The 27,528-nt window shown below is 41.5% G+C and overlaps 1 protein-coding gene across 3 annotated transcripts; it reads left to right on the top strand.

Moving 5' to 3' along the window:
- Nucleotides 1-700: 700 nt before the first annotated feature.
- LOC148012312 (auxin response factor 1-like) lies at nucleotides 701-9,220 on the top strand. 3 transcript variants are annotated; one of them, XM_087669738.1, is made up of 16 exons: nucleotides 748-837; nucleotides 916-974; nucleotides 1,151-1,342; nucleotides 1,422-1,537; nucleotides 1,904-1,999; nucleotides 2,105-2,161; nucleotides 2,259-2,408; nucleotides 2,549-2,633; nucleotides 2,792-2,882; nucleotides 2,970-3,134; nucleotides 6,495-6,614; nucleotides 6,704-6,779; nucleotides 6,863-7,022; nucleotides 7,115-8,166; nucleotides 8,253-8,443; nucleotides 8,694-9,220. In XM_087669738.1, exons 3-16 carry the CDS (start codon nucleotides 1,243-1,245, stop codon nucleotides 8,860-8,862), a joined length of 2,628 nt encoding a protein of 875 aa, XP_087525864.1. In that variant the 5' UTR covers nucleotides 748-837; nucleotides 916-974; nucleotides 1,151-1,242; the 3' UTR covers nucleotides 8,863-9,220. The 3 variants fall into 3 exon arrangements, with proteins under 3 accessions (XP_087525863.1, XP_087525866.1, XP_087525864.1); XM_087669737.1 differs by lacking the exon at nucleotides 916-974 and having other exon boundaries at nucleotides 701-837; XM_087669740.1 differs by lacking the exon at nucleotides 916-974 and having other exon boundaries at nucleotides 730-837; nucleotides 1,148-1,342.
- The last annotated feature ends 18,308 nt before the right edge of the window (nucleotides 9,221-27,528 follow it).

Genomic DNA, 27,528 nt, shown 5'->3' with positions numbered 1-27,528 from the left:
GAGCCACAGCCAAGCCGCCACTTTGAGCCCACAACAGAAAAATTTGGCTCGAGATTCTTCCCTTTCTGCCCCTCTTTTTTCTTCAAATTAATAATTAAAAAAACCAGGAAAAATTAATAATAATTAATTCAAAATGTATATTAATTAATTATTTTTTCCCCCCCTTTCACATTTCAATCCCCTTATTTATCTTCTCGAATCTTGGCTTCTCCTGACTCCTCATAATTGAGCAAATCTAACACACGCAATCACCATGAAAGGGAATACATTCTTTACTCTTCAAGTAATTCCTCACATGCACACATCCTTTCCCTTTCTTCTGAACCGCCGCTGGCTATCCCCCATGGTTTGATAGACAGAGAGAGACAGAGTGAAGAAGAATGAACCGATAGATACTCTAATTTCGCTTATTTTCTTTTTGCCTCGATATTGATTTTGCATGGGGAGAGAGGAGACCTCGAATGCCTCACATGTGATCTTTCGTTGTTGCTGCAAAACTAGCAATGGGTAGCAGTGTAGGTTGAGAGAGAGAGATAGAGAGAGTGAGGAGCCTCAGCTTGGGATGGACATGGGTTCCCTTCTGCATTAGGATTATCATGTGCTTCTGCTGCCAAAATGGGTCTCTCTGAAGGTGGTGACGTGGAAGCTGATCAGCACTTGCATGCTCTACACGGATCGCATTGAGGAAAGCAGTTCCATTGCCTGATCTTCTGGAGAGTCTCCATAGCTCACTAATCCAGCTGCAAGAAGAAGAATAAGAATACGAGGAGGAAGAAGAAGAGGGCTTCAGTTATCTGCTCTTCCGCAGAGTTCAATCCATAGTTACTCAAGCTGCAGGTATGAAGGGTGAATCTTTTCTCCCTCTTATTCCCACCTATCTATCAGACTTTTAATCATCCTCGATCATCGTCTCAGGAAGTATAATGCTCTCGTTGCTCAACGGCGCTTCCCTTGACTTAGTTGATGCCTCTTCAGTTAAGCACCTGCACATTGATTCGATTAGACTTGCATTCTCATATCAATTTAGTAGGTGTGATACCCGTATCATGTTTTCCTGCTTTTCAGTGTATTTCTAGCTTTCCATTCTCAACGCAAACTAATGCACCTCTCGGAGTCACTATGTGATCCTCTATATGCTCTTTCCTAGCAGGTTGCTGGGTGAATCAACCCACCATGCTCTCTGTGGGACCACTGTAGGTAACTTATTTGGATAGTGGACCGGAGGCCCCCACAATTCCTGCAATGGTGCAGCCTGGTTCATCAATTCTTCATCTAAACATGAGCTTCTCAGCAGCAATGCCAGCAGCTGGTAGACAGGAGACCCTTCTATCAGCTAACTCAGGTACTGGTCAGTCTCACCGGGCAAAAACTCCTGAGGAACCCATCTTCTTCAGCACTAATCATGTTTCCGTATTGATCAGCTGTCAACAATGAGCTCATGTACTCTGAGTTGTGGCACGCCTGTGCTGGTCCACTTGTTTCCCTGCCCTGCAAGGGAAGTCGAGTGATATACTTCCCACAAGGGCACTTAGAGCAGGTCAGCTCCACCTCTTTTTGATCATACATTCAGTATGCTAAACAAGAAGTTTCAGACAACTCCTACTACAATTCCCACATTGTGAACCGCGACAACATCATGAGCTTCTGTGAGGCGGGGGCCTGCATACCCAGCAGCTCCCTACCCCCAACCACTCCTAGCTAGGTATGTGGTCCCTCCCTCACAGATGCTGATGATGTTGAAGAATATGAGGAGAAACATTGGAAAGGACCCCCCTTTTCCCACATGGAAAATGCCTAAAACTTCTTGTGCTATTGTAGGCATCCAAAGCAAATAAATGGTTGTATGTTAGGCAATGCATAATAACAGAATAAGATGAGGTCCCCATGGTTGATATGAATACAGGTAGCTGCATCCATGAAGCAAGGAGCTGAACAGCAGATGCCCATTTACAACATTCCTTCACAGATCTCATGCCGCGTAGTGGACTTGACACTTCATGTAATTGTTTGGTTTTCATTCCTATTTTGAGTTTCCAAGACTTATTATTATGTATGGAGGCACATGCTTGTCAGTTAACACTAAGTGTTCATTTGAGAACATCAGGCTGATCGAGAAACTGATGAAGTGTATGCTCAGTTCACACTAGTTCCTCTACCTGAGGTATTTGTTATCTGCTCGGCTGTCCATCTTTGCTTCCTTTGCATCAATTAAATGTTGTTTCAGTGGTTTGGTGTATGTGTACTTTGTTCTTGGGCAGCATCTTGAGAAAACTCTGGAAGCTGATCTGCTAGCTCCTCCAAAGCTTTCATCTCACATGTTCTGTAAGACGTTGACGGTATCAGATACAAGCACCCATGGGGGATTCTCAGTACCAAGGCGGGCAGCAGATGAATGCTTTCCTGCATTGGTACACAAACTTTTTTGTGCAGGCGGTTGCCAATGCTTAGTTTGGAGTCTTCTTCAATTCATTTATATCTCCCTCTACTCTAATTTTGAGAATTTCCATGTCTTATGCTTATTTCTAGTGACTGCATTCTCTTTCAACAGGATTATTCTCAGCAACGACCATCCCAAGAGCTAGTAGCCAGGGACCTCCATGGGGTTGAATGGAGATTTCGGCATATCTATCGTGGTATGTAATGCAATAGACAGTGTTTGATATGAAGGCAAATGTCCCATATGATGTAAATGTTGTTGAAACTCAATTGATTGCTTGGATGCCATGTTTCTTACACACTGCAGTTATGAGGTATACTAGTGTCTAACTTTTCGTAAGCCTTACTCATGCAGGTCAGCCTCGCCGGCATCTGCTGACAACTGGATGGAGTGTTTTTGTTAGCACCAAAAAACTTGTTGCTGGCGATTCAGTTTTATTTCTGAGGTAGCAAGTTACCACTGGTTTATTGAACATCTTAACACACACACTTTTTTCAGGCAATTGACCAGTCAAAAATTGGATCATTGGCAGGGGGGTAAATGGAGAGTTGTGGCTAGGTATTCGTCGAGCAGCACGCCCTCTAAGCACCCTGCCTATGTCAGTTCTTCCCAGTCACAGCATGCACATGGGTGTCCTTGCAGCTGCTGCTCATGCTGTGTCCACAAAGAGCATGTTCAATGTGTATTACAACCCACGGTACCCACAAATCTTATTTTCTGATGTGTATTGCATGTATTTTATCTGTCATATAGTTTATTCACAAGAGCTCAAATGTGGCAGATGGTATTGTTATTGTAGGTTCACCTTTTTGTATAATTTCCACTAGAAAGTTTATGGGAGCTTGCCTGTCCTGTTTCTCTTCAATGATGTTTTTGTGCAAGCAAATCTTCACATCCTTTGCAGCCTGGTCTTTCAATCATTGGGATGTGTAAGCTTGGAACACTTGGGCTTCTATGTAATTAATAGAAATGTCCTTTGAAATCGACGATTCTATTATCCGAATCATCAGTTGTAGGACATTGTTTTAAGCATGTCACACTCATTCAATGTATTGGATACTACTGCCCCCCCTCAATAGATTCAATGCACATCATTGATTCCTGGCAGTAAGGGAAGATGCAGTGCTAATTTTATAACAGTGATTTGCAATATCCTAATTATGCCAGGAAGGTCAAGACAAATCAAATGTTAACATTTGGGCCCATTATTTTAAAGATAAGTTGACCCAAGAGGTAGTCGAGGGTCTGCATTGGAACTGTGACCTTAATGTGATGTACTTGGGTCTTAAGAAAGTACATCCCGCTGCTCAGAGTATAGTGCAATCAAGAGCGTCAGTTGAAATGTTGTTAGGATTATTCTGTATGGGCCAATCTTCAAGCTTTATTATGCCTTTGAGAACTTGTAGAGGGATTTAGAGATTTTACATGCAGGACATTTGAATTTTAAAACATCATAATATTCAGTTTCCATGCCAGTGGGAAGGAAACTCTGAGATTCATCACATATTTGACTTTTTGGAGTGAACAGGTAGGCCACTCAGAAACATTAATTAGAATGATGCCTGTGTTCCAAAAGTTGATGGATTGCTTTATGCTCTTACAGATGTTGTGAGAAGTACAAGATTAATAAGAGAACATCTTTGAAGGATCTGTTACAGTTACATCTCAAAGTTATAATCCTGCAATTAGCTTATACGGTTTCCCAAGTAATGATGGCTGTTGCTGAGCTCACTGAACTTGTCTTTGCATGTATGTATTTTAAAGGAGAAACCTGTGTCTTATGAATGTGTTCTTGAGTGGAACTCCTGAAAGATATTTTGAATCACATTAGAACTTAGCTGCCCTAAAGGGTGCTGCAAAGAACACTGCCAGTGACTGATGATAGATGTTGTCAGACTCTTTTGGTCTCATTATCAGTCCTGGGTTTGCTAAGTGGATTGCATCTACCATTGTACAGGCCTGGCTTCAACAAGATGAAGGCAGTACGTTGTAGCTTTTGGCACATTCATGCCTGAGCTGGGCAATGCACATTATCAACCAGTGAACCAGTCTTTGCTGCAAGTTAGTCAGCATCAGGATTGAGCAATGCTGGTTTTTGGCATTAGATTGTGGCCTTTATGGATCATGTCTTCTACAACACTGAAAAGGGTTACAATCCTTTGTTCAAGGGAATTTCTTTGTTGAGTTTGATGTAGCTGGCTCAGGCTGTTCCTAGAATCAGGGAATGATTTTCACCATGTGTAGGTGCTCACATTCTGTAAACTTGTTAACTTTGCATGAGGAGTAATAAGATTGGATGTTATCCCTTGGTTAGTGGCATGCCTATCAGGGTTATTGATCATAAATGTAGTAGTCTGCAATCATCTGTATGCCTGTTGAATGCCTTGCAATGGATGCTACCTGTATTATATCTGGTGGCAATGTTCATCTCAAAGTGGGATTCTCATCTGGAAGTGTCCTTGCAGCTGGATTGATCTAAGTGTGCTTTGATGGTTGGTGATGACATTGCATAATATCCATTTTGCAGGCAGTATATGCTTTTAATTGAACTGAAGTACACCATTATCACCTTTCTTCTTGAGGTTATTTGGGGTGTAGATTATATTTTTATGTGGTACTATTCTCCAGACTAATGTTGCTCACATAGTGGAATAAAGAAAGTGCAAGTTACTTGCACCAGTAGCAGGATAAGTTAGTGAGTATTAGTTCCCAAGCAGGGATCTAAGGATGAGAAATCTAATTCCAGATCAAGTTTTGATTACCTTAGCCAGCAGGCTGTTAACCAATCGTCTGGCTGATTGCCTGCCTTCAATAGTGTACATGCTGGCATTGGTTCATGAGGATCTAGCCAATACCGATCATATGAAAGGAAAGACTTAACTCAGTTCCAGGTCAGAGGGGAAGCTCATAAGCTTCTCCATCAAATAATCCTTGCCAACTTAGAAGTGGTGGGGATGCTGGTCACAGATGCAGTGGAGATATATGAGAGATGAGCATTGGCTGTGTTATACTGGGGTCTCCTGGGTCTTATGCCTTCCCTTGTGCCCAGCTTCAGAGTTCTTTCATTGGTCCACAGGATTCAAGAAAAGTTTTCATGAGGCTGGATGCTTTGGATTGGATTCTACTGGCCCAGATGGTTCTGAACCTGTTCTTTCACTGTTTGGGAGTCCAGTTACAATTCCATCTTGTCCAACTTCTTGTCTGCTGTGTCATGGGGGCCTTGGAAGAGCTGGAAGGTCTGCTCTTTTCCAATTTACTGTCTTTGGTGTTGAAATATCACTACATCTGCGTAATAGTTCAAGCTGGGGTCCCAAATTAAATTATGAGCTTCTCTTTGGATGAGAATATTGGTATCTGCTGCCAACATAAGTGAAATCTTTCATTTTAGTGTCTCATTCATAGGTCATTTAGAGCTTTTTTGCTTACAGAAGTGTATCATTTAATGAGGATATTCACAGGTTGAATAGAAGGGTGTCCTTCATTAATGGTAAATTACAAATAAGGGGTTTTTAACATATGTGATAGTAAGGCCTTGAACATGTGATAGTAAGGGTTTACATATAGTGGGTTCCCTGAGGTATCTCAGCATGTGGTTTTGAAATAATTAATCATGGGGAGCTTGTTGACATGTGTACACTCCTAGCTATATGCTTGGGTTAAGATATTTTCTTCCCAGTGGTCTGCAGAGATTACACGGTCTACTTGCTCCTGTTTACTGTCGCATTGCCTTATTTAGTCCTTATTGCAGTAAATTGCCTGTAGTTTGGTCTAGGCATCAGCAATTCTGCCTTCTGGAAAGACCTTAAGAAGGTGGATATTGAAAATATATAATTGCACTTTAATACCCTTCTCAAGAATGTTGCTTATATGGCTTCATTGTCACTTCTGCACCAACATTCTTTCCAAATTGAAATGTCGAGAAGTGTCATGTTTTGATATGTTAATGAAGGTTGTAAATTTGAGTTGTTTAATGTGTGATAGATGTTATCAGCTCTGGACTGTCTGCAAGGCAAGTTTTATAAAAAATGCTGTGACTGATTTTGGGCCATATGTGTAGGACAAGTCCAGCAGAGTTTGTTATTCAACATCAGAAATATAGAAAAGCATTTGCTCACTCTTTATCCGTTGGCATGCGGTTCAAAATGCGATTTGAAGCTGAAGATGGGACAGAAAGAAGGTATTTCAGATGTGCTTTATGGATACTATGGATGTACGTAGGTAATGACAGATGATAATGATTAATTAGAAGATTATACTTCAATACAGGCATACCGGCACCATAACGGGAGTAGGAGATGTGGATTCTAGCAGGTGGCCTGACTCAAAGTGGCGCTCATTGAAGGTGATCTTTCGACCTGGGGTCTCTTAGCTCGGTTTAATCTTAGACATTTAAAGAAATGCAAACTATGACATCACGAATTACAGGTAAACTGGGATGAACATTCTGCGAGTGATCGCAATGAGCGGGTGTCACCATGGGAAATAGAACCCTTTTTAGCTACTAGTTTGGATCTTCCAATTAGTCCTGGATTGAAGCGGTTACGGTCAGGCTACCATTCTTCTTCCATGGATTTCAGTGCCACTAGTATGTGTGGACCATTTTGAGATATGTATAACAAGTACTGTTGAAAGTTTTCAATGTCTAGTTTGTTGCTCACTGCTGATGCCACCTTGCAGGCATTGTAGGGAGCTCCTTGGACACTCTGAACTCTTTTAGGCTTACTAAGGTCTTGCAAGATCAAGAATCAGTCCCTATGGGCATCTCTTCAAGAGAGGATTTGTTCAAGGGAACTGTTAAGTCTTCCATACAGGACTTGAAGGTCAATGACCCTGTTGTTGAGCTCCAAAGATCCCTTCGAAACAAGTCAAGCATGTCTGTGCAGTCCGGAAGATCAGATTTTGGCTTGTCTAACCTGCTTTATGGTGGTTTTAATGACTCATACAGTAGAATGATGCCATCGGGTAATAAGAAATCAGTATCATTGGATACACAGCCACTACAAGCAAGTCTCTTGTTACAACAACAACGACCTTGCGAAGCTGCTCAGAGCATGAAGTCTGCTACCGAGGACCAGTCACCAAATTCCAAACCTTTGTCAGTTTTGTCCTTGCTAAGACCACAACAGAGATCAGAAGCTAGTTCAAACATGTCGAATGTGCCCGGATCATCCTTGATTCAAGAGCAGGACAAGTCAACTCAGCTGATGTCATTTTGGCCAAATCTAGTGTCTCCTAAAGCAGAACATGTCACATTGAAAAATCAGGCACTGCCAACAAAATGTATAGCATCTGAGCTGTCAAGTGCTGCTGCAACCAGCAGTTCAGCTAGAGCTTCTTTCACAAAAAATTTGTTGCGTATCAATTGTGGTGGTAATGATACTGCTCTAAAGAAGCAGCAGTCTCAATCTTCTGATCTTGTAAAGGAAAATAATTGCATGGCTTCTAATCAGGGGACTGAAAACAACCTGAAACTCTTTGGCTTCTCTTTGAAGGAGAATTGTGTGATGGTGGTTGGCGGCTGCACTGCTGCGTCCAGTTCAATTGAGAATAGTTGTGATCAACCAGTAGTGGTAACTTCTGGGCTATCTTCTTCAGACTCTAAGAAAGTTTCCAGTCACAGCATGGGAATGCAAATGCCTGCTTCTGCATCAAATGCCGAAAACAAGGTCCGCAAGTCTTGGATGGATCAGTCTGATGGCAATACGTCATCAACAAGACATCGAATCAAGGTGTGAAAAATTTAAGCCTCAAGGATGAATTGAAGTTGTCCTGCTAGAAGAGCTGGCATTAAATCATTGCTACTTTTTATGCTTAGGTTCACAAGAAAGGGTATGCTGTAGGGAGGTCTATTGACCTCTCAAAGTTCAATGGTTACTCTCAGTTGATTGATGCTCTTGAGACACTGTTCAACATGAAAGGGGAATTGAGTGATCCTGGCTTAGGTTGGCAAATCACGTACACAGACAATGAAGGAGACATGATGCTAGTAGGCGATGATCCATGGCAGTAAGTATTTCTTTAAATCAGTGCCATTAGTTCCTATTCAGTGTGTCATGCCATGGAGTTCTTTAATCAGGAAAAGTGGGTTGTTTTATCTAATAGATAGATGCTATTCATCAAGTTTGTCTACTATGATTCTGTGCCCCTCATTTCATTCGGGCTTTTGGATGATGAGCCCAGAGCAGCTACTATTGAACTACAAGATGATAGCTTTGTGTCATGTGTCTTGATATGTTTTGCTCATGTGAATGGCCAGGGAATTTGTTGACATTGCCGGGAAGATCTTTATTCTCACACGTGAAGAGCTGCAGGCAGTGTCTTCAGGCGGCACTCTTGTCACCACAGCCCATAGCCAGTCTGAAGACCACAAATCCTCAGAGCACCAAGATTCTTCTTCCCCTACATCACTGACTATGGCTGCCTGAAAGAAAAGAAAGGGGCAGTCCCTCACATTTTGAAGGATTACCTTAAAATTTTCCATTTGTATAAGACAAAATTTTAAGGTCATCCTTCTTATGTGAAAGAAAACTAATATAACAACCTTCTTTTACAAGAAAGATCCTCAACCTCCCATAGGTCCATTTGTCAACCTCCCACAAGTCCATTACTTGGTTCATTCAATTATGCCTTATGCCTTCCTCTACAAGCTGAGCTTTTTTACTTCACACACCACTCAGTCTGTAGTACTAGCTGACCAATTACCCAACCAAAAGAAACATGTAAATGCGGTCCTTGTGCGTTTGGGAAGTCGACTTGTTTGCTTTTACATCTTATTCTTCAAGTGAACTATGGTCAGGAGTCGTTATCTGGCATTGAACAGTCAATAAATTAGCAACAATCCATGAGAGAGAGAGAGAGAGAGAGAGAGAGAGAGAGAGAGAGAGAGATTATTTGGCAGCATTAATGTTAGGATTGTCACCTGCAAACATCTAGGAAGTGAATATGCTGCCCGTTATCATTTCTTGTTGGGTCTTGTAATCTATGTAACCATTTCAAACAATGAAGGAGCTATGGCGCAACGTTGTCGAGTGGATCCTTAAGAGACAAGACCTCCAAATAATATCTATCGATGTTGACTGTCATCGTTGCAATGGTATAAACAATGCTAGCAGCTTTTGAAAGATGATAGGGCCAAGTCCACATCATTCCAAGAGCTTGATAATAAACATCCAGCCCACTAGCCAAAGCCCTCGACTAAGCAGCTCCATAGCATGGTAAATGCCTTTGCCACTGCCATTAACAGCTTGGTCATCTTCATTGGTGCCATTGAGGTGGTGATCATGCCTGTCATTGTGCAGACAATTCCATTGAGGTGGTGATCATGCCTGTCATTGTGCAGACAAATCCAGGCCTCTTACGCCCACAGCCACCGTAGGTCCTCAATTGTCTTGCATGGGTTGCATGCTGGAGGTTTCATTGGGTCATCCAGAGCAAGAACGCTGGTCTCTACCAGATTTGTTCCATTTTGTAATCCAAGCAAGAATGCCGGTTTCCACTAGATATGTGGTTCCCAATTATGCATTTCTGTTCTCGATTGTAGGATGAAAGATCATTGGATGTTTCTTGCTTGGCCCTTTAATTGGAGGGCTCTAAACCTGTATAGAATGTGCTCAATACATTTGATGTCTCTTGACTCCTTTACTCAAAAGTTATGTACATCATGCACATGCAAAGCAGATATTTCATACTTTGGTGAGTGGAACGTCAACTTCTTTGCCACTCTTGGGATGTATTTCATTTGATGTTGCCAAAAATGCTAATAAGGACCAAGACGTCAATGGAGCAACATGGTGTTAGGGGACAAAGGGATGAGAATCACAACCATAGGGGTTTCAAAAATAAGGATGTAGGGTAGTGGTTAAATTAACCATAGGGGTTTCAAAAACCCTGTGAGCAGTTTAACTGTCCTATTGCATACCTTGATATTCCTGGCTCTAGATTTCGATGAATACGAACTCCCTTTTCTCTAATTAAGACACACCACTTATCCTTGTTGATGGAGATTACCTTCCTCATCTTTCTCTTTAGTATTGCTTGCCATATCTTATTGAAAAAGGTCTTTATGCTCGATCCCACTTGGACGATAAAGCTTAGCTCTCATCCTGCCTACGTAACTTATTTTTTTTAAAAGAAGAAGAAAAAAAAGAAGAAAAGAAAAGAAAAAGAAAATAAATAGATAATAAAATGAACAAGAAAGAGAAGGAACGATAGACGAAGAAGAAAACAAAAGAAACCCCAATGAATCGTAGCTTACCCCACATCGGCTACACTGATTGGGTCCTCAAGTTGGGTGCGTCCGGTGGCTTCGGTCGATCAGCTCCATCCCTAACCCCCTAGCCTCATTTGATTCCCCCACTCCACGCTTATTAGGGCACATCTAGGCCAGGACATACCTAGGGAGGTAATACTTGCCTATGGTTAGACCTGTCACCCTCGGCTACACACAATGCACCTCCCTTATACACAAACTAGGTCCTCAAGTGAGGGACAATGCCCATGCTTGCATGTTGACCCAACTCCTAGTCCCACTAGCACGAGCACAATGTACTACAAGGCAAACCAAGCACACCCCTAGGTAGTGCACCTTTTCTTTCCAGGTACAAACAAAGGTTTCAACCACCAGCTTCGAAGGCCCCATCATCCATGCAATGCACTCTTGGCCTCTGCCACCTCAATTGGGTGATCTATTCTTCCCAAGCCCAATTCCCCTGAGATCCCATCATTATCGGCTCACACATCTGCTCTTTCTCGTCAAGCCTTCATCGGCTCCAAACCAAAAGTGTCTTGGAACTAGCACCCACGAGAGTAGAATTTAAAGCTTGGCAAAGTGTGGGAAATATGCGGAGAGGAGCAAATTTAAGACAGAATTTTGAAATGGTGTCGGTGTTGGTCCCCCTCCATTTAGCGACGATTGTGGTGGAGGCCCATTGGAGCTGAAGAACATCTACAACACATTACACCCAGGAATTTCTTATTTCTCTCTCTCTCGATCGCCACCTCCTGCTTGTGCAATGGCTGTTTGGTTGCTGAGATCACAGGATGCTTGTCTGATGGGGAGCGGATTGCTTCAAGATTGAAGGGAGGATGAGAAGCAATGTCCAGGGCAGTTGGGAAATACATGATGGATTCGTTGGCTGTCTGAAACATTTCATAAAAAACATGCAACACACAAATAAGCGGTATGCTAAAAAATTTTCAAAGAAAATTGCAATGTTTTGATGTTTGATGGCTTTAATGATGTGCGCATCGAAAGAAATTTTGTATGAATCATGTTTGAAGTATGCTTGAGGGTTGTACATGAAAAAATGCAGAACCCGTAGACCATAGTTGCAATTAATAATTTAAAATTCGAAATGCATCTTAAATGAAGGAAAATGACAATTTTTTTTGTTTCAGATTGGAAAATGGGATGCATATGGGATATAAATTGGTATGAAAATGATGCTGAGTGTCCTTGATCAGTAAGAACTCATAATGTTGAAATATCTCATTTTTATGAAGAAATGGATGGAGAAAAATAGGAGAAATAAGAAAAATTTTATTTTTATTTTTACACCTCACGTGGCTAGGTTTTTTATCATAAAATGCTTGGGCACGAGATGTGTCATTCACAGTTGCATTATGCATATCACATGGTAACTCTTGGATGCATAGCAATTGATTGCCAGTTACATGACCTATGCTGAGTTGTGAGGAAACCCAAGTTGTAGGCTAGATCAAATCTTTGGAAAATTGTGGAGTGAGGAAATTTTATATCTTGGAACGCTTGAAATAAATGAGTGTGGAGTGTGTTCATATGTTATTTATGTCAGAGCAACGCATCGAGAGGCCAATCCTCTCGGTGTAGGAGAGCTGCAGTGGGGCCATGACATTTAGCCAAAGAGGTGTCTCCTTTATGTTTGTGTTACATGGTATATTATACAAAGATGTATGGGATCTTCCTTTGAGGAGTAGGGAAGGACAATCATTAGACTACGTTATACTACAAACACAATATCTACATTAGAAGTTAGGGCATCATGCCCTTGGATGCTCTTCGCCGCGAGGCCATGTGGGAATGTCTTTTGAGTGTTATAGAGGCCCGGCTGGCTAGTGCCTATAGCCAATGTCAGGCTAGTTTTAGGTCTTGACAGGTGGTGCGTTTATCGATAGTTGCTATTAAGTGCTGGTTTTTGAACTTTAGTTGGTAAAAAAGGGACTTAAAATTTATAACCCTGTCTGTTAGGAATGCACTAAAGTATCTATAAAATGGGGTTTGTCTGGTGTTTCAAACACTTGCCTTTCCCTATTCAAAATCTCCTAAAGTAGACCTAGTTAATTACATGGAGATTGAATCCTCTACCAGAAATGATTTATGTGACGTGGAAAGTATGCATTTAGCGGCTAGTTCGTCCTCCAGCATGATGGAATGGGCCAAGGTTCACCTTGGTGCGGACGGTCTCTATTCAAGAAACATTGTGCATAACCATTCATTAGCCTAGAGGATATGCAACAAGCACATTGGAACCCATGGCAAATTTGGCATCGACCAACGATCATGCTAAGGCTGTAACACCATGGGATAGTAAGGATATACAATGGAATTTTCTTGTGGTTGAAACGTCCCATGTGATGGATTGCCATGCTAAAATATTAGACCCCACAAGGACGTTAGAAGCCTTGGTTGTTAAGGGGAAGCCATTGCTCAAAAGGCTCGACTCACAAGCTTTAAATAATATCGATATATCAGTTTTTGATGAAGGGCAAAAGCTCTTGCATAAATCCATTGTGGAATGGCCTTTCATGGGCAAGGTATGGAAGATCCTCTAAGAAAGGATCGATATGATACGCTGAAAGCCATAGGGCTACCTAGACCACTCTATGAGTTGGTAGAAAGGGAAGTCCATGGAGCGTGTGACCTTCTTACAGCAATAAAGGTGGAAATGGAAGAGATTAGGAGTCCTAAGATGCTAGAACTAGGTCATGATGAATATGAAGTTTAATGACCCAGTGCTGATCCAGAAGGAGATGACTATATGCCCTCCTCCTTATAGGGATCTCCTAGTGTTTCATGGGCTAGTAAAGGAGGATCCAATATTGCACTTAAAAGAATATAGCCTAACTTGCCTTGCAAGTGGGTTTAATGATATACATCGGATGCTCGTATTCTCAAGAAACCTGAAGGGAGAAGCTAGGAAATGGTACTGGAGCCTCCCAAGAGGGTCAATTAAATCCTTTGATGAGCTATGTGATAAATTTTTAGATGAATATGAAAAGAAAGTGCCCATGACCAAGATTTTAGGGCAGCTTCTATAGATTAGATAGGAGTCTTACCCTTCTGCTAAAGAATGCGCTAGAGCCTTTGATGATATTCTCAAGCTTTGGCCAAGATGAGCCACTATGTTGCTAGAGGATGTGCTATGTGAGCTCTGTATTAGTGGTCTAGTGCTTGATACATAAATCCAAGTGAGGATGTGAGATCCTAAGTCGTTAACGGAGGCTAAGATGCGTGCAATTGACTATGAGAAATACATTCAAAGATGTTGGGAAAAATTTTGGAGTTTTCTCCACTCACTGCAAGTGCATCCTAGTATCTAGCCAAAATATCAAAAGAAGAGCAAGTTTTGACTCTATCTAAAGATACAAATTACAAAGGTGTGTAAAGAGGGGTTCTAACCCCTCAATAAGAAAAGGAAAAGAAGAAGTAGAAAAATGAAGAAAATTCCTCCAAGCAGTTGATTATTGCCTTGCGGAGGCTTGGTAGGTTCATGGGGATGAGTCAAGACCCGGGGCCGATGCCTTGTCTTCCTAGGGGTCGCAGCTAGTTGAAAAGACAAGACAAGGAAGGTTGGAGCGAAAATAAAAGTGAGCGCTAAAACTAGATTAAGTGTTGCCTTGCGAGAGCTTGGTAGGTGCTTGGGTATCGAGTCAGGACTGGAGGTCGATGCCCTATTCTCCTTGGGTCACTATATGCTCAGCTCTCTCCTTTTTACATGCCCGAGTATGGAAACCCTAAACGGAAAATGTATTACAAGAAAAATATGATGACTAGGTTATAGGAGTCCTCGCCTAGTAGGAAGTCTTGGTCCAGTTGTCCTAAGTTAGGTAAGTAGTTCATACCCTTAGGATGACCTCTTTGATAGGCTTTTTTAGCCATGAGTAGTTGGTTAGAGATGCTCTAGATTTCTGTCATATTATATTGGGCCTCTCCCTTGTGGATTTTCATGCCTTGATGTTATCAGGGGGTAGGGTGAGAGCTGTGGCATGTTTTATTGTGTATTTTTTGTATCAATTTGATGCTAGTTTATGATTATGCATGTGCCAGATTAGTTCATGGGATTTGACGGGCTCAGTTGCCCTATCCCGTGGTCGCCAATGAGAGCAAAATTTAAAGCCCGATAAAGTGCGGGAAAGACGCGGAGAGGAGCAAATTTAAGGCGGTCTTAGAGTGTTTGGGGTCGAAAGTCTACCACGGAGGTAAGAGACATTAGGGTGAAGGAAGATTCAGGGAGAGGAGTAGACGGAAGAGAAGGGGTTCAAAGAAATAGAAGATGTAGAAGAATACTCACAGAGGTGAAGCCTGTCAAATTATTTTTGCATTATGAGAAGATAAATCTCTTGTAGACAGAAACGTGCATAAAACAATAACTTCCTCTATGTTGCTCAAACCACCAACCTAATGCTTCCATTGGCTCTGAAAGGGGGATAAAATACTAGCACACCTAGCCGGAATTCTCCTAGATCACTCCTCCCAGTTCGGAGTGCTATTCACTATCTGAAAACTGCGATCGTGTATCGTGCGATTTCGCCAATCTTCCATATTCTCATGTTCATGCTCAATATCCAACTCCTTCAACTCATATGCTAAAGACTCCCTATGTTTAAAGAGCTCGATAAGATTTTCAGTGGAATCCTTAGAGTTGTCCCATCCATCTCATTTAATGCATAGGTAGCATTATCAAAAACAAACATTACCACATATGGACCAAACCACCGCTTTGCCATCTTTTGATTGGCACTAAGCTGATTTTCCAAGCTACTATCATAAACCAACATCTAGTTCCCTTCTTGTATAGCTCATGGTCGAAGTCTATGTCACTTGTCAAACCTCTTCTTGTTCTTGATCCTTGCAGTCTTCAGCTTTTTCATGACAGTCTCAATGTCTTCAGGCCTTTTTTCTAATTGTCTAATGTGTAGGAACAACACCTCTTCTCTATTCAAACCCTCTTCTCATGGTAGCAAGTAGCAATAGTCTACTCAATAGGCATGATTAGCTATTGTTCATACATCAATTCCGCTAGCATATACCCTGTAACTACACTATGAGTGGTTCTATCAGCCCATAAAGCAAAAGGTAACATTCTTGGCCACTCTTTCATCTTGCCCTTGCATGACTTTGCTAATGCCTTAATGATAGGGTGATGACCTCTTTCACTTTTGCCATTTGGTTCATGATTCTAGGCTGAAGTTAAAGCCATCTTGATACCCAATCGTGAAAACAAGTCACGAGCCTCATCCGCATCTAATTCTCCTCTAGTGCAACCACTTTACCAACACAACCATACTTGCAAAAGACTTCTTCCAATAAGAATGTGCAAACCACTTGAGTAGACTTTGAACTAAGAGCTCGACCTTCCACTTGATTTGTCAAGTCTTCTCGTGTAAGCACAAGATATCTCATATTCCATAAACCTGTAGGCATGGCAACCAAATCAAATATCCATTTGTAATGCATAGGCAATCGGTTACAACCCATCTCTATGCTTTACCATGGAATACATCTGACAGACATTGCATGATTGCACATAATGCTCCATATCTTTATACATGTTTTGCCACCAATACTTCTCTTTAATCTTGGCAAATGTGCTCCAAACTCGTCTATGTCTAGCCCATAAGCTTTCATGAAACTCCTGCATCATCTGTTGTTGAGAAGCCTTATCTCCGAGTACACGTATTGGAGCTCCTCTCTTTTTCTTTGCATACTTTCATAAATATTCGTCTTTCAAGAAAAATCCATAAGCTTTTCTTTTAATCCTTTTGAATTCAGCTTCAGACCACCTCAGCTTCAAACCACTTAGCCTTCTTTGTCATGAGGCTAAGATATTGGCATATTTTTAGCCAATCATCCTCATACAACTCTTCCAAAAATTGTGTTCTCACAGAAGCATAAAACTAATGATGCTTTCTCTCTAGTGCCCATATCTTCTCCATGGTTGTAAGTTCTTGTGTTACTACTGAAATCCCTGTTACAACAGTTGTACCTGTAGTAATGGTAGATGCATACTCATTCCCTATTGTCATAAAGTCATTTTCAACACCTATCACATCGTCCTCTTCATCTTTCACCATCTCCTCTTCATCTTCAAACCTTGCTCATGAAAGCATGTCAGCCATAGGGTTTTCTCTACCTGCAATATGTTGAAAATCAGGGTTAAGTGACTTATGTAATCCACTGTAACATGGAAATATTGGGAATTAATTTACTATCATGCCCAATAGAGGTAGACAATCAGTCTCTACCACTACATGAGCTCCCATAAAATGCTTCCTATCACACTTAAGGGTTGTTACTACACCCCAAAGCTCTCTTTTGACTTGAGAATATTGCCGTTGCCATTCATTGAGGACCTTTGCTCTAAACTAAATGGCATACCTATTCCCATCAGCATCATCCTGACCCACTTCCCAACCAATGCCAATTGGGCTTGTATCCATGGTGAGAATAATAGGCTACCCATTCTTATAATTTGCTCTATTTAGTGTTGGGGCTGAAATCAATAAGCTCTTTAACTTTTGAATTGCCTTCGTATGTTGTTTACCCTACCAATTTTTTTTCCCTTTTCTCAAGAGCTGATATAAACTTTTAGCCACATGAGAAAAATGTGGAATCCTTATCAAGTAAAAGACACATATACCCAAAAATCTTCTCATCTCGGATACATTCAAACATGTCTCCCGCATCCTGCTTATGGCGTCAATCTTTACTGGTGAGGGCTTTCTTCCATAAGGTCCACACATGTGCCCAACAACTAATACTTCCTCCACTCCAAAAACTGACTTTTCTCTTGACAGAGTCAAATGTGTTGAGAAACATAGATCTTGAACACAGTTTAGCCATGGAGGCTTGAACTCATAAGCAAGAGACATGAAGACTGATGACTAGACACAGACTTTCACTCAAGTAAATTAGGTTCCACGATATACTAGTTTGGACTTATAAACACAATTGACATGTGTTTAGATGAAGAGTAGGATAAAGGGAGGCGTCTCCAAACTCAATCAGCCCAATCCAATAGAGAGACAGGGGTAGAGAGAGTCCATCCAAAGCTATCCAAAGAGAAATATATTTGTCTTGCAAAGCCGCACGGAGTCCCAAAATCTATGTATCCCAAGATTTATATAATGGTTCAACAAGTCATGTCAATTCACATCAATGTACCTATTTGTATCCATCTCAAACTCACAGAGAAAAAAAGAACCTTACAAACAAGACTAGAGCACAAGATAATGAAGAACAAGTCAAAGATGAAAAGCATGAAGAAAAGACTAGGAAGATCAAAGACAACAATATGAAGACCAAGAAGATCGATAACATCACCAAAGGATGTGAAAGAAGCATGAAGAAGACAAAGTACTTTCCGCTGCTACAAACAAAATGTTTTGCAAAAAATTTCCCATAGTGGATGTAACAAACCCTACAAAAAATGTAAAGTTTCAAGCTTGACCTGACTAAGGTTGCCAAAGAGCTAGTCTCCTGGTCCATGTTCGCATGTAGGGGGGGGAAATGCTAGCAGGTGTAAGAACTCGTCATTTGAGGGGGGGTATTGATAATAGCAAATGATGTTTTCCCATAAGTGGCTTTGTATGGAAAATATGAGAAAAGATGTATGCTCTAGAATCTCTAGGAAGAGATGTTCAGAATCCCATATGCATAGTGAGGAGAGTGGTACTTTCCAAAAGCTATAAAGGCACGTACTTGGTTGACACTAAAATGGGGCAATGGAACTATCAGTTTGAGTTACTCAAGATTGTGTTTATGAGTATCTATCTTGGAACCTAATTCACTTGAGTTACAATTCCTCATTATGATAATGTATCGTGTGTTTGATTTGCATCCACTATAGCCAATCTAGATCTAGGTTCATGTTTCTCAACAAGAATGGCATTATTAGCTATTGCAAAGCTATCTCTACAACACCTGCAATGGAGAGTGCAATGATGCACATCAAGAATAGAACCATCAATAACTTAAAGGCGGAATGCAACCTCCAAGAAGAAAATATCAAAGCCCAACAATAGGAGATAGAAAGGCTACAAGCAATTGCAAATTTTGAGGTAGAAGCAAACATTGCTTGGCCCTCAACAAAGGAAATAAGAACTAAAGAACATAGAGGATTTGAAGGTGGACTATGGAGGTATGAAGAAATAAATAAGTCATATTAGGTTAGGAATCTCTTATCTTACTATTCTGTGCTTTTTTGTTATTATTTCTCCTTGCTTTACATTGTCCCTCTTGTTTAGGGATGTGCTACAGCCAAACAAGGAAAATCGTAACCCCAATATCAACCTTGCAAAGTGACTTAAGCTACTTGTTAGCTCAAAGATTGTAGAAGAACTCATACAGGAGAAGAAGTTCAAGGTAGTACAGAGGCAAGTTGTTGAGCGATTTGTGAGCCAAAACACGGTTTCTGTGGAGGGTATATAGAGCACCATGGATGAGAGTGGTATAAGTCGCAATGGCTATGGTTTCTTACAGAAAGAGGTTACAAGTTCATTTAAATCACATGGTATTAAGCCAAAGCTCATGCCCACAAATCCAACAATTTGGAGACTTTGGAAATATCTCAACTTAAAGCAGGAGGAGTATGTTGCAAAGCCCTATCACATCAATGGAGAGTTTCAGGCAAAACATGGTCTGGTTGTATATGATGAATGCAACAATATCTTCATGGATTTGGGGATACTATAGGTTCAAATGGTTGAGTTTTACAACATCTCACGTGCAGAGACAAATGTCATATTGAAATTTACATTAAAGATGGATGAGTGTCTGATTCTGAAAGATGTTAAGATAGAGAGAGTAGCCATTACATTGATGGACAAGGGCAATGGAAAACATGCCAAGGGATGATCCTTGTTACTTCAATGTACAGGCTTGGGACATTTTTGGTTGTGTTAGAGAATTATGAAGCATTGGAATGGGTCTTTTAGAAGACGACTCAACTACAAGATGTTATTAATGCTCAAATGAAAAGATAGATGACACTATTGGTTCCAAACAGGAGAAACTTTCAAGTTACTTGGCAACTTGCATTAGACTTGAAGACTTGAAAGTGCTTATGTAATTGTAACATACACCTAGTCACCCTTCCTTGCCTGTATTGCATGGAGGATGCAAAAACACTTGATCAAAAGTGGTGGAAGAAGGTGCCTAATCGTCACCAATTCAACAAAGATTTCAAAACAATCTTATATATACCTCTATCGAATGTACATATATGTGCAATGCATGCACTTTGTTGGGTGATTGAGAAGCTTGCAAACCTATATATTGGATTTGCTTGGAAGATCAAGAACCACACATAACAAAAGAAGAGGATTGCCACTCTTGAGATGTTATTGGTAGACATGAAGCTTCATGGAGGAGAGATACAAATCGTGCAGGATAAAAAAAAGTCAAATAACGAAATAGACATACCAAGAAAAGCTTCTCTTGGAGGCATGAAGGCAAGACAGTTCCTCTCGAGACCCATCAACAATAGGAAACAAAAGCTTACCAAACATGGAAAGTATTACAAAAGGACGCATGTAAGTAGGATTGAATTTGAGCAATGGAGAAGGCTGCACAACATAGTAAAGGATCAGGAACCTCTTTTAAGACATGAAAAGGTAGAAGTGTTGTGTGCTGTGGATATCATATTTCAGATGCTGGATAAGGAGACATGGACAAATACAAACAAGAAAACATTTCAGACTCCTCTAGATCTATTCAAGAAAGACTTCCTAAAAGCATGGGAAGACATCAATTTCACACACTGCATGGTAAGAGAAGTCGTTGGTTTCATACATGTTAGTATAAAATTATCCATGTCTACTAAACACTGTTCAAAGACTAACCATTTATCTGCAACACATCATATACAATCATATGACATATTTCATTGAAAAGTATGAAGATCCAAGTATTTGGAGCACACATGGCATGGAAAAGTTGCATTACATAGCACACAATATGTATTTCCGGCATATCCAACATGGTCGTGGTAGTAGAAAAGCCAACAGTCTTTGTGAGCTATTCCAATGGTTTTACAAAAGGATATTGTAGATACTATGGAAAAAAAAGGAATTAAAATCATCAGACATTGCACAAGCAGTACAAGATGCTAGGATAAAGAAAGACAAGAAGATAAAAGCATTTAGAAATTCAAATGCACTTGAAGGACTCGCAAAATGGAGGCAAAGTCGACAATATCACAATCATTGTTGGGTTAGAATACAAGAGGAGACCTCTCAAGTCGATGATACACTATAAACTTGATAACTATGATCACTCCAATGTATAACACATGCTTTTCAATGATAATACATTTGATGTTCTGGAGTTAGTGTCTCCTGCTTTTTTTAATCAATGAGATGATTCTCTCCCCCTCCTACTCTACCTCCCCCTCTATTGACTCCCCTGGCACCATGGAGGGGATCGTGTCAGGTCAAGGATAGCCTCCATGTCATCCCATGCTACTTTTTCTAGCTATTCTCTCCACTCCCTCTTGACTGTCCTTCTCATGCATACAAACTCCTCCACCTCTGCTTGGTCTATTTCAAATTGCCGCATAGCCTCTGCATGCCTTATAGTAGCGGCATGATTTAGTTCTTCTTGTTGCACAAGGTGCTCCAGTTGTTGGTGCTCATTAACTTCTCGTAGCACTACCTTCTCGGCCCATCGATTGTCAATGCCAGCCAGCATACGCTGTTGAGTGACCAGGGTATATCAACGAGTGATAGCCGAGTCACTATAATAGTGATTGGAATGTCCTTAAAACAAAGCAACACATGCACCTTACCTATCAATGCACATTGCATACATGTAAATAAACATGAATAAGTCACTCTACTTATGTTAGGAATACCAAGAATTTACCTACATAAAAGTAAGGCATTCAGAGCAGTTCTCCATCCACAAGAGAACACATCTAACTGGATGGGCACCACTACCCACTGTATTTGCATCGCATCCACTATCGTGCCGCTATGCCCACACTGTGTAAAAAAATCTAGAGTGTGGCTTTCTTATTGATTTAGAGCCAATGCTATTTTAGACATTAGTGTTAGTGTCCATGGTTCAAAAATATTAGATTTTAGCCAATTTTTGATATTTTAGATATTATCTCGTAAAAATCCATAAAATTGTAGACAACTTCTAGATTAGGATGACATGTAAAAGAAAGCATGTAGCTTTCACCCAATTTGAGAGGATTTTATATAAAAAGAGAGATTGACAAAATCGTGTGACACGTGATCGCTGTTTTCAGGCAATGAATAGCACTCCGAGAAGGGGGAGATGAAGAAGGAGTAATCTGTTCTGGCCAGGCATGCTAGTATTTTACCCCCCTTTCAGAGCCAATGGAAGCATCATATTAGCAATCTGAGCAACATAGAGAAATGTATTATTTTATACACATTTTTGTCTATTAGAGTTAAAACTTCTCATAATGATGAAAGAAAGTGACAGGCTTCTTCATCTCTATTAGTATTCTTCTTCATTTTTTATTTCTTTTTGGGAGTATTCTTCTACGTCTTCAATTTCTTCAAACCCCTTCTCTTTCGTCTACTCCTCTCCTTGAATCTACATTCACCCTGCTGTCTCTTACCCCCTGTGGTGGACTCTCGATACCAAACACATCGACACCGTGTTAGGGGAAGTTTATGCTATCATCAAAGTTGGAAGCTCTATCAACATCTTCAAGAACTTGGCTTGAAACCTTCAACCCTTCTCTTATCTCTACCATCTCTGGAGTCTAAGCTCTTGAACCCCCATACATTCTTCTCTTACCAAACCCCTATGGTGACCAACCCTACGCACAACGACACCGCCAGCCTCCCCTCCAACACTAGATGCTCGTACATCATCACAATTTTTTTTGCACAATTACAAAGACACCTTGATGTTACAACAAATGGGTTGCATAGAATGAAATAACTGAATATAGTGTTGAGGTTACTCACTGTCTATAACTCGACTATGGAATCCACTGGATCTACCTGGATTTGCTAAAAATATTGTATTCGTCTTGATCAAATACAAAAACAAGCTCCAATGCTCACTAAGTTAACATGGAAAAACAATTATTGGCAGCATACTCACCCAAGGCCTCTTAAAGATATTCTTTAATAGTCACAACATACCTTTGATTAGAGGCCATATAGATGATTTTAGCGTCACCCAACCTTACACGCCTAAAACAATCAAGCATTCGGATAAACACTTTTGCATCGTTGTGCAATGCAATGGAGAACAGAGGGTCAAGAACAAAAAAATTTCTTTGATTCTCCTCTGCTAGAGACGCCCAATTGAACCTATACTGATAACAATTGGGCAAGTAAGACTCAAGCATTTGATCAAATACTTATTAAATAGAAGACAATTGAATAGAATACTTACAGCATTGCCACATGTACTACTATGTTCGTGGTCATCTGGCTTTCAAAATGCTGCATGCACTTCACGTTGTGCAAGTCCATCGATAAAACCTCTCTGGTCCCTAGAATGGTAAAGCCACAATTTATAGAAGAAGAAGAAGTGGAGTTAGCATATTCTCGTAATCCTAGAGGCTGGCCTCCACCTCCGCACTAAGCATGCTAATGATGCACTCATCATTAATATCTTGACGCTCTTCAGAGGGGCCGACTCCTAAGTCTTGTGGCTAGGTCATGGGGTCTGGCTCGGTGGGCCTGGGGCTCTGAGTATTGGGGCTCCAATTGTGACTGGGACTGGGGACTCTAGCTGTTGGGGCTTCAAGTGGGGCTCTGGCTCTAGGGCTGGGATTGGTCTTGCAAAGCTTCCTTAGCAAAAATCTACGATTCATACCCTCTCTGCGACCTTGTATTGAGAGGGTGGGACACTTGATATGGTTTTGTGTTATGGCGCCCTGGATGGACAGGAGGAATTGCAAGGATGTCATGTATGCAAGGGCCAAGGATGGGAGGAGGCTAAAGCAGTTGTTCATATCTATAGTGGAGCCTCCTGTTACTGTCAAAGTCTCTTGCCATCACAGTAACCCTGTGTGCATGTGTAGCAAGCGTGTAGGAATCCTCCATGAATTCAAACAAGAAATTTTCAAAGATCTCTTGGAGGGTAAGGAGGGCAAAGGTAGTCCACCGCATCCCTATTCTATGATGCTCACAGATCTCTCTGACAATCCTCCTCTATTGCAGGTTGCATGTGGCGCAAAATGCGCCTAAGCTCATCAAGAACTCCCTTATGCGCATCGTATCTTCATCTCCTAGATTGAACTTGTAACATAGCATCACCTTGGTCTAACGTGAGGCTTTATTGTGGTTGGTATTTTCTTCATGGCATTTGCAAGCATATGACAGTCCTTGGGCCTTCCATCAGACCACGAAGGTCCTTTAGCCCTGCATCAGACCATGATGGCCCAGGAAGGGGAGGTCATCACGGGGCAAGGGGGGCGCAGTCGATGGATTGAGGGGCCTCTCTTGCACCATGATGGCCCAGGAAGGGAGGTCATCATGGGGCGAGGGGGGGCATGGTCGATGGATTGAGGGGCCTCTCTCGCACCGTGATGGCCCAGGAGGGGAGGTCATCATAGGGCAAGGGGGGTGCAATCAAAGGATTGAGAGGCCTCTCTCGCATTGTGATGGCCCAGGAAGGGAGATCATCACGGGGGGAGGTGGGCGATGTCGAGAGATTAAGGAGCCTCTCTCACACCATGATATCCTAGGAGGGGAGGTCATCACAAGGCTGGGGGGGGGGGGGCGCGGTCGCGATAGATTGAGGGGCCTCTCTCACACTGTGATGGCCCAATAAGGGAGATCATCATGGGGCAAGGGGGAGTAGTCGAAGGATTGAGGGGACTCTCTCGCACCATGACGACCTAGGAAGGGAGGTCATCACAGTGCAAGGGGGACAAGGTCGATGGATTGAGGGGCCTCTCTCATACTGTGATGGGCCAAGAAGAGAAAAAGCGAGACAGAGAGTAATGGAACCCTACTGCAAAGAAGACAACCAAGCTTGGAAGATGAGAGGCTTAACATACCTTGGTAGATGAGAAGCTTTGCATTCTGACAATGACCAACTCGAAGATGTAGGGACGAAGCGGTAGGGGACCAGGCAAGCAATACGAACACGAAGAGGTAGGGGAACGAGATGAGCAACACGAACATGAAGAGGCAAGGAAGGGGTGGCAATACAAAGAAGTAACTTACCTTGTGCCTACTGTTATAAAATAATTAAAATAAAAAATCCACAACCACTCATCAAACGACAAGCCCAAAACCAGTCTTTCTAAATTTCCTATACCTGCAATGAAAAAATAATAATAAGGAATGAGCTGTCGCCTTCAACGAAAAAAAAAAGTCTTCTGCAGCAATCTTGGGATAGACTTTGCCAGTGCTAGGTTGAATCTTTGTGACATTAGGGTTCCTTGATTCTCTTTAGAAGGAGAAAGGGAAAGTTTGCTCATCATGACCACATCCTCAGCTTCAAGCTGATTAGCAAATTCAGTGTCCATTTCTTGTCTTTTGTCTACAAACTCATCCTATTATGTGCTTGTTCTGAGCCTATTATGTACATTCCATATTGGGTCTGATTCCTATTATGTGCTTAGTTCTGAGCCTATTATGTACACTCCATATTGGGTTTGATTCCTATTACGTAGTTGGTTCTGAGCCTGCATGCATGGTTAGTATGTGTTGCTACTAAGAGTCTTGCCATGGACTTTCCTCATGGCACTTTGTAATTTATTTTTTTCCTTTTAATCAAATTTTTTTTCTCTCTAAAAAAAAAGGAATGACCTTCCATCAGGGCCATGGCCCGAAACAAACTTGATGCGAGTCACTTCAAGTGGCGTTAAATGTGAAGAGTATAGACACACTTCCTAGTAAATCAGTCTCATGAATAGTGTTCCTCCGTCATCATTGCTCACATAAAACAGTCCTTTAATGTATTTTTTCCAAGCAAGATTCTTAAAAGACCGGTTGAAATTGAAGCTCGTCTTGATGAAAATTGGCTATTTTTTTGCATTTTAGTTATAAAACCAGCTACTTCCCTCCCAAAACCGGTTAGGGTCAAAAGCCTGCTCCTTTTTTCCATTGGATTGGAACAAAGTTTCTCGTGAGCACTAGTCCGCGGTTGGCTTTGACGAACCTCGCGTCTTCTCCTTGCTTTCTTTCCTCTTGCACCTCTTGTCTTTTGCTTGCTTTTCTTTCCACTTGTACAAGGTATGCTTAATCTTCCCTTACTGGTCACAATGGTGTACAACAATGGCCCCTCTCGCTTGCTGCCTCTCATCTTCTCCTATCACAAACCCAAAGCAATCCCTCCTGCACCTCTCGTCTTCTCCTTGCTTTCCTCTGTTCGTCTTTAGGTCATTTGGGGGATCTTCACCTTTAGGTCAAAACATTTACACCACCAGACTAGGAGAACTCTCTTGTGCAATAAGGGGACCAATTAGTAGTCCTTGGGCCTTGCGCTAGTTAGTCCTTGGGCCTCACTCATGCCATTGTGGCCCATTGGCCTTCAACACACCCAACGCGATCAACATGGGTCACAATGGTGCAATAGAGGCCCCCCTAGGAAGGTCCTTTTTTTTATTTTCTTGATTTTTTTTCTTTGGTTCCTATTTTCTTGATTCTTTTACTAATCTTTGGTTCCTATTTTCTTGAGCCTCTTTTTTAGGAGTTGTGATCAAGTGATGGCCCGAAGTTCCCTGTTCAACGTCATTCTTCTTCCACATGATGAGATTACCTAGGAGCTTCCAGAGGACAAGCTTTTTGAAAGTTTTTACAAAGCAGGTGCTGTGCTAAGAGCACACGAGCTCTCTTGTATGTTTACGACATATTTTCCATTAGAGCAAGTGCTAGCATTCAATGCCTTTAAGGACTATGAACGTGAGTTCAAAAGTGTGACTGCGGCGACTTATGTCCATCTAGGGCTTTGGTCATTAGATAGAGCAAATGCAAGAAATCTTAAAAGGGATTTGGAGAAGATCCCCTCTTGTGGCATAGTGTGCCTAGATAGTTGTCCCTTGCATTTGAAGAAATGTCGGCTTGTTTAGTACAAGTACTGGTTTTTAAGTTTTTTGCACCTTTAGCTTCGAGATGATGCAGAAGCATAGGATTCACCCACCTTTGGGGCACTCAACTAGAAAAGAATGAGGATCATGATGAAGAGATACCCATTGACTTAAAGGAAGAGCGAGCCTTCGCAGAGATAGCAACCCTATGGTGCTGGGATTTGATGTGGATGCCCCGGGGAAGGGTAAAGAGATGGAGGACGAGCCTCAAGGCCTTCTTTTATCATGCCTGTCAAGCTTCAAGATGGGCCCAAAAAATGAAGAGTTTATTCTTTTAGTGGACATTATGAAACAACTAAATATGCGTGAGGACTATTGTCTCGCAACATTAGTTGAATTCAGCGATGCTAATATTGGCTTTGTTGCGGATGAAGAAGATAAATATTTCTTGGCCGACTAAGAAGTCAAGGAGGGGGATTACAAGATAGGTAAACAACTGATCACACAGTTTTTTGAGGAGGTTAAGTCACAAAAGACCCAGTTTCCCCCAGAGAGAGGGATTGCTCAATCTGTAGAGCATTTAGGAGTGTTGGACATGAGAAAGACCCAAGAGAGAGAAGCAATGCTAGACATTGGGGGGACAATCCTGCTATCGTCAAGAAGAATGCTAGAAAATGATGAGAATCATCTCGTAGTGCATATTCCTTTTGTTCTGTAATGTGTCCACCTGTTCACTCATAGGACACATCTTAGTAGCCCATCAGGAAGATAGTCCAGAAAGCACCGTCCGGCACTCCCACGGAATGTCACGGGGTTTGCGATCTAGGTCTTCCCGAGTCTACCACGAAGCGGAAGCAT

The sequence above is a fragment of the Lygodium microphyllum genome, chromosome 27, assembly GCF_053477565.2.
Source record: "Lygodium microphyllum isolate KBCC chromosome 27, Lygodium_microphyllum_v1.1.10, whole genome shotgun sequence".
NCBI lineage: Eukaryota > Viridiplantae > Streptophyta > Polypodiopsida > Schizaeales > Lygodiaceae > Lygodium > Lygodium microphyllum.
Note: the sequence above shows the minus strand (reverse complement) of the source record. Positions and strands in the feature narration are given on the sequence as shown.